Genomic DNA, 6,080 nt, shown 5'->3' on the forward strand with positions numbered 1-6,080 from the left:
TGCAAGAGTGAGAGTGTACGAGTGTGAGTGTGAGTGTGAGAGTGTGAGCCACAAATGATGCGGCAGATAGGGCGATATCGGGCGAGAGCGGCAGCTGACTTTTTTGACATTTTTTTTTTTTTGTTCCCTCGTGTCCGTCCGCTCTCTCACTCTGACTCTTCATGACAAACGCTTGCTTCACAGCCTCTCCATTTGCCTCCCATCCTGTACTTGCTCAACCCTCTTTCATTCGCGTTTTCGGAGCTGCTTTCTGCATTGCATTGTCGGAGGTAAGTCAATCCATTTCCATTGGTTTTTTTTTTTTTTTTTTTTTTTTGTTGGGGCGGTTTTGATCGTTCAACGTGCTTTCATAGCAATGCCATCAATCCTTGAGCACTCGCCACAACCCGCTCACTGCACTTGCCCAACGGACGATATCACTTCATAAAGCAACGAACTCTCCAAAAAAAAGCCCTGCGACTCGAAATGGACGACGAAAAGCAATCAATGCAATTTCCACACATGGCAAAGAGCCAAAAACTCAATGCAAAACCCATACAAAAAGAACAAGAAATGAATGAAACGAGAGCCAAAAGAAGAAACCGTTCACTTGGCTCAGAACACCTCGGTTGTCGCTCAAAATTAAATTGGCAATGGTGTTTTGGACTTTGAGCGAGTCCACCGAGAGTAGAGTGTGCTTTTCTGTCTTCAACACACTGAATAAACAACTTGTCGACGGTTTCAAAAAAGCGAAACAGCAAGAGGATTTAATGTTGGAAATAGTCAGTATCAGGCTTCAGAGGAACAAAACACAATTGATTGTACAAAAACTCAAGCGATCGCAGCGAAATGGCAATCCACGGCAGTGCTTGGAAGCTCGACTTGGTTTGGATGCGTGAATTGATTGCCGGCTGCTGCTAAAAAGTAGAGCGATAGTTCTCGAGGACTTCCAACACATGCCACACAGGAGTCAGCAAGCAAAACTGACGCGGTAGCTGGGGAGCCAGGAAACACCGAGGGTCCGATTGGCAGCGTTGCGACGTGAAGCCAATCACGGCTCCGCGCCAGCGCAAAGGCCGTTCGATCGTCCAGCAGCTACCAGAGTCGCCGCAATCAGCCACTGCACCGTTCGCCTCCTCTTCGACAGCCAAAAGCTCGTCGGTCACACAGCTGAGCGTTCCGCGCGTGCGGCCGGTTCGAATGCCGAACTTGACAAGCGAAAACGGAGGTGCCGCACCGCTTTGGGTCAGGGCCAGGTCCTCCCTGAGCTTGACAAGGTTGGAGGGATTGGGCCACAGAAGTCTGTCAAGCCCACAAACGGCATTGGTAGCAATGGGGCGGCGGTCCGACATGACGACGATTGCAATGTCGCGCAGGTGATCGAGATAAACGCAATGACCAAAACACACGGGCGTGGCGGGGTCGTGGTAGAAGCCGGACAGCTCTTTCCAAAGGCGGCGGGTTTGAGGAGGGGCATTCCGCCACAGTTGGGTCGCGTACGCTCGGTGCGGAAGGTCCGGCGGGGGTCGCTCAATGACATGTGCGGCGGTGATACCGAGACCTTCCGCAATCACACCCAAGGTGCCAAGGCCGTTGCCAGACCGGATGCCCAATCCACCACTCGCCATCACAGTGGCAGGCGTGTCATCGCCCATGTTGAGAGCGAGTCTCAATAGAGTGAACTCGAACTTGGTGGGCATGAGGTAAGCGACGGCTTGAACAGCCGTGCAAGTCTCGGTGGAGACCTCCGACGCAACTTTCGCGAGCTGGGCGTTGAGGTCGACCAGCTCCTCGTCGGATCCGGTCACTAAGAAATTCCAGCCGCCGTGATGATCAGTGAGCAGGCTCTCCACGATTTGCGCGTAATCCTCGAGGATGGGCTCGATCCGAAGCAACAGCTGGCGGGCAACTGAGTCATCGATGACGTGCGGCACATCTGGCAGAGGACCTTGCAGAGACAGCTTGTACAGCGTGTCCAAACCCTTGTAGAGCTCGAAGCTCGACGTGCATGGAACAATAGAAGGTGTCTTGGTGCTGTTTGGCCGGAGGTACTGCAGATGCCACGGCCAGTAGCACACGCCCGCCTCTCTCAGGATGTCGATCCAGGTCGTTCTGGATGTCATCTTGCGCTGGCGAATCCAGTCTCGCAGCGTGGGCCATGGGGTGGGTTGATCGAGCGGCGCGAGGCGACGACGAGCTTCCGCTGCCAAAAAAAGGAAGCCAACCGTTGAGTAACACACGTGAGGTCGCAGGCGTATCTAAGCCCGCGCATGCCCATGGTTGGCGAGAGTGTGTTGTCTCGGGTATCAACGAAAGGGCGAAGCGAGAGGGCGAGAGGCGAGAGGAAACGAAGGAGCGAGACGAAAACGAAACGAAGACAAAAAACACCACCCGTTTCAAGTCTCGGTTTCAAGTCTGGATGTTGCAGCGACGCCCCCTTCAAAAAGTGTATGGCTTGATGTGCGTCAAGTCCACTGGTATGACACTGCAAAGTCACTGGATCAGTGCGAGCGAGAGAGAGCATGGACAGAAGTTGGAGACGAAACGAAGACAAAGAAAAAAAGGCGGGAAACTCGTTGCACTGGCACACGAGCCATTCTCCATCAACGGCATGTCAACCCACAGTATATGGCACAGAATAAGCGCGATTTGTGTGGGGGCTCATTTGACTCACTTGCACGGTTTGCCATTTGGTGCAGCTGAAAGAAAGTGAAGCAAATGAACAAAACAATCTGAAACGAGGAGTGATTCGGGACGAGCTGAGATCGTCCCTCATTGGCCTTCCCCGGATTGCTCACTCTATTCAATTGGTGGACGATACTTTTGCAGTCATTCAATATGCTTTAGTAGCTACTATAGTGCTTCCAGGGTAAGATCGTCATCTCCAAAATACAGAAACAAAAGTTGCTCAAATTCTGAACGACAAGTCCCCAGCAAGTGACAAACGGCGGTTTACAACGAATAATTTCGATGTATTTATGTGGTTTTGTAGCATAGAAGCTTGCTGAGGTAAAAGCATGCTTGCTGCGCAGCTTGCATTTACAGTTTAAACAGCTACGGTGCCAGCAGTTGTATTTGCCTATACCTTTTGTTCTGCACATCATCAAGCCAATCTGAACGCCTTCCTGATAAATGTTACGTACACATCATTGGCCTTTTATTTAATTACAAAACTCAACGGATGGATCGATTCCACAGGCCTCAACCAGACCGAACGCCAACCCCAGAATTGACCGCGAAATGCAGCTCGCTTGGAGCACTGAACCGGCACAACCCAAGCTCTACCATCAAGCAGACGATATTTACCACCATCTGAGCTGCAGTGGATGGGCCGATGGGGCGGTTTAGGACCATGTGGGACCATTCGAGGGAAGGCGTTTGGCACCTAGAAACGTGTCCACACCCCCGTCCCCTGACAACGTGCTACACGTTCCTGTTGCACGCCTCGCATGCGGTATATTTTTGAATGAATAATCTGCCAGGATATTTGCAAACAACCACAAGCATCCCCGTGACGACCGGAGCAACTCGTCGGCATCAACAGCCGGCCCCATTGTTTCAATCAACCAAACAAGCAGCGAGCGCGTGCGTTTGGTGACCGCTGCTGCTGCCGCAAAACCCCAAACGCTCCTCGCTCTTTTCCGCTGTGTATCCAGGCTCGTCGGAGAAGAGTCCCATGCCCGCACACTCCCTCACGTCCATGGCGGCTACCTGCTGAATGGGTCGACTGCGCTTGGGCGAACACGCTTAGGGCTTGGCAACACCGATGCTAAAAAGCGCACTCTCATTAGGATGTAAATCGCCGGTTGCTGCTTGTTCTTGCTTCGCCTTCATGTTGGCTTGTCTCCCTTCTTTTTTCCCCGCGTCCATGTTCACGTATGATTCACCTTTGACTGATCCGATCGCCAGTGCAATCGCTTTGACATTTTGCGATTTGCCAAGGTTCCCAGTCCAGTTTTTTTCCATTTTGTTGCTGCGAATCTGAACAAGCCGAGCGAAACCCCCCTTCCACCTCCTCCAACACACACACACACGCACACACACCCACATTCACACACGCAACGAATGGACGGTCAGCCACCGAGCGGTCCTGCGAGCCAGGCGCTGGTGACGAAAGGGAAGCGGACGTCTTCCATGACCTTGACGGGCGTTCGCGTCTCCCTGGACGACGTCGGCGCGTATACCTCGCCCAGCTCTGGCGGCGACAGTCCCGTCGGCACCAGCAACATTGGCTCTGGCCCGGGCGGCCGGTCGATCCTGACAACCAGCGGCAACTCGCTGCCAATGCTGGCCACCCACAACGCGTCCAGTCCCGGCAGTGTCGCTGGCCCGTCGCCGTCCTCCGGCTCGTCGTCGCTTCCCGGCAGTGCAGCATCGTCGTCCTCAGCGGGTGCGTCTGGCAACACTGGCTCTGGCTCGCCGCTCTTCCGCAGTGTCTCCAACGTCCACTCTCCGCTGTCGAGTATGTTCTGCTTCTCTCTCTCTCTCTCTCTCACTTGCACCACTCCAATTTTCCAGCAACCCTCCTCCCCCCCTCTGCCCAAATCGCTCTTGCTTATCAGTACACTCACCCCGCGCATCTCAAGCGAGCGTCCCACCTCACGTTGTCCACCAAACAGAAATTAAAAAAAAAAATCAAAAATCAAAAATCAAAACCAAACAAAATCAAACAAAATCAAACAAAATCAAAAAAAAAAAAAAAAAAAAAACTTGAGAATTGTGGTTTGAATGATGATTTGGGAGAAAGAAAAGCGAGAGAGAAAGAGAGAAAAAGAGAGACAGCGAGAAGGGTGAGAAGGACAGTGTTGTGCGAAACGAGACAAGTCAACCACACACGCTCTCTCTATGGCTTGGTGGCAGCAGCATCAGTGCAAGATAACAAAAGGAAGCCGCACAGTGCAGCAAACCAAAAAAAAAAAAAAAAGAATAAAAAAAAAAAGAATTGCAGTTGGGACTTTGCTCATTCATCACTTTGCCATGCAGACCCTCTGCTGAGTGCTCTTGATGAAGTTTCATGGTGGGAGCAGGCGCGGGGGGGGGGTGTCATGGACGAGGGCCGGGGGCGTCTGGGTGGTCAGAGAGAGCGACCAAAGAACGAACAATGGTCTGATTTTTGGCCCAGTGTTCCATCACAGTCCCCACAACCAACAGCCAACAACCACAACCACAACCACAATGACATGACTCACTGCAAGCCCGACTCGGCATCACCACGCAAAGACCATTCGTGCCGCGTTCATCTCTTCCCCCTTTTGCCACACAGTGGATGGTTATGAATCATCTCCATCTCCCTTCTGCATTGTTGTTTGCTGCTGGCCTTGGTCAAACAAAACTCACAACTCACAACCCCCCTCTTGTATTGCGCAGGCCCCCGAGAAAAATCATCAGGATCGGAGGACTCGCCGCGTCCGCGTCTGCGCACGGAGGACTCGATTCGCCGCACACACTCTGGCGACAAGTTTACACGACCGGAAAAGAAGCACCGCACGTTTGGCGTCGATCTGGCCAAGGTGCTCAAGCGCGAAAACTCGAAAATCCCGTTCATCCTGGAGCTGCTCGTCAACCACGTCAACGCCCAGATCTCCAAGGATGGCATGACGGCGCCGTACTGGCTAAAGCTCTTCCTGGCATCGACGAACGCAGTGTCCTTTGTGGATGGGTTTGAAGACAATCCCAAGGAAATGACAGAGTTCCTGACCACCGTCGTGGGCTTGAGGGATGCCCTGGAAAAGCAGACCAGCAGCACCGCAGCTCTGCCCGAGGACACGCCGCCTCACCAGGTGCTCGCGCTGATTCAGCTCTACCTCACACAGCTGCCGCGCCCCGTCTTTGGCGGCCTCATGAAGTCGGCAATCGAGCTGGGCGCCGTCACGGACTTTTTCCTCGATCCGCCAGACTCGACATCAGGCGGAGGCGCGCTTGGCGGGCCTGGGCAGTGGCAGCACGAGCTTCCAGCTCGGATGGATCCGCCGCTCTCACCGCGCGGCCTTCATGCCCCACTTTCGACGCAGCAGGGACTAAGCCCGCGGGGGCGTCGGCGTAAAGGTGACCGAGGTACGAAGTGGAAAGTCCCTCCAAAGCAGCGCGAGGCGACCGGTGGT

At 53.5% G+C, this 6,080-nt stretch overlaps 2 protein-coding genes across 2 annotated transcripts; one reads left to right on the forward strand and one right to left on the reverse strand.

Annotated features, from left to right (window-relative positions):
- Positions 1 to 896: 896 nt before the first annotated feature.
- Positions 897 to 2,669, reverse strand: CAOG_04985 (hypothetical protein; the record flags this gene model as incomplete). The annotated part of the gene is made up of 2 exons (XM_004346620.1): positions 897 to 2,182; positions 2,654 to 2,669. 2 exons carry the CDS (start codon positions 2,667 to 2,669, stop codon positions 897 to 899), a joined length of 1,302 nt encoding a protein of 433 aa, XP_004346670.1.
- A 1,375-nt stretch (positions 2,670 to 4,044) lies between these two features.
- Positions 4,045 to 6,033, forward strand: CAOG_08848 (hypothetical protein; the record flags this gene model as incomplete). The annotated part of the gene is made up of 2 exons (XM_011272200.1): positions 4,045 to 4,441; positions 5,347 to 6,033. Coding segments are annotated over 2 exons (1,084 nt in total), but the record flags the coding sequence as incomplete, so codon positions are not given.
- Positions 6,034 to 6,080: the final 47 nt, after the last annotated feature.

This window comes from Capsaspora owczarzaki (assembly GCF_000151315.2).
Source record: "Capsaspora owczarzaki ATCC 30864 unplaced genomic scaffold supercont2.8, whole genome shotgun sequence".
Classification (NCBI taxonomy): Eukaryota; class Filasterea; order Ministeriida; family Capsasporidae; genus Capsaspora; species Capsaspora owczarzaki.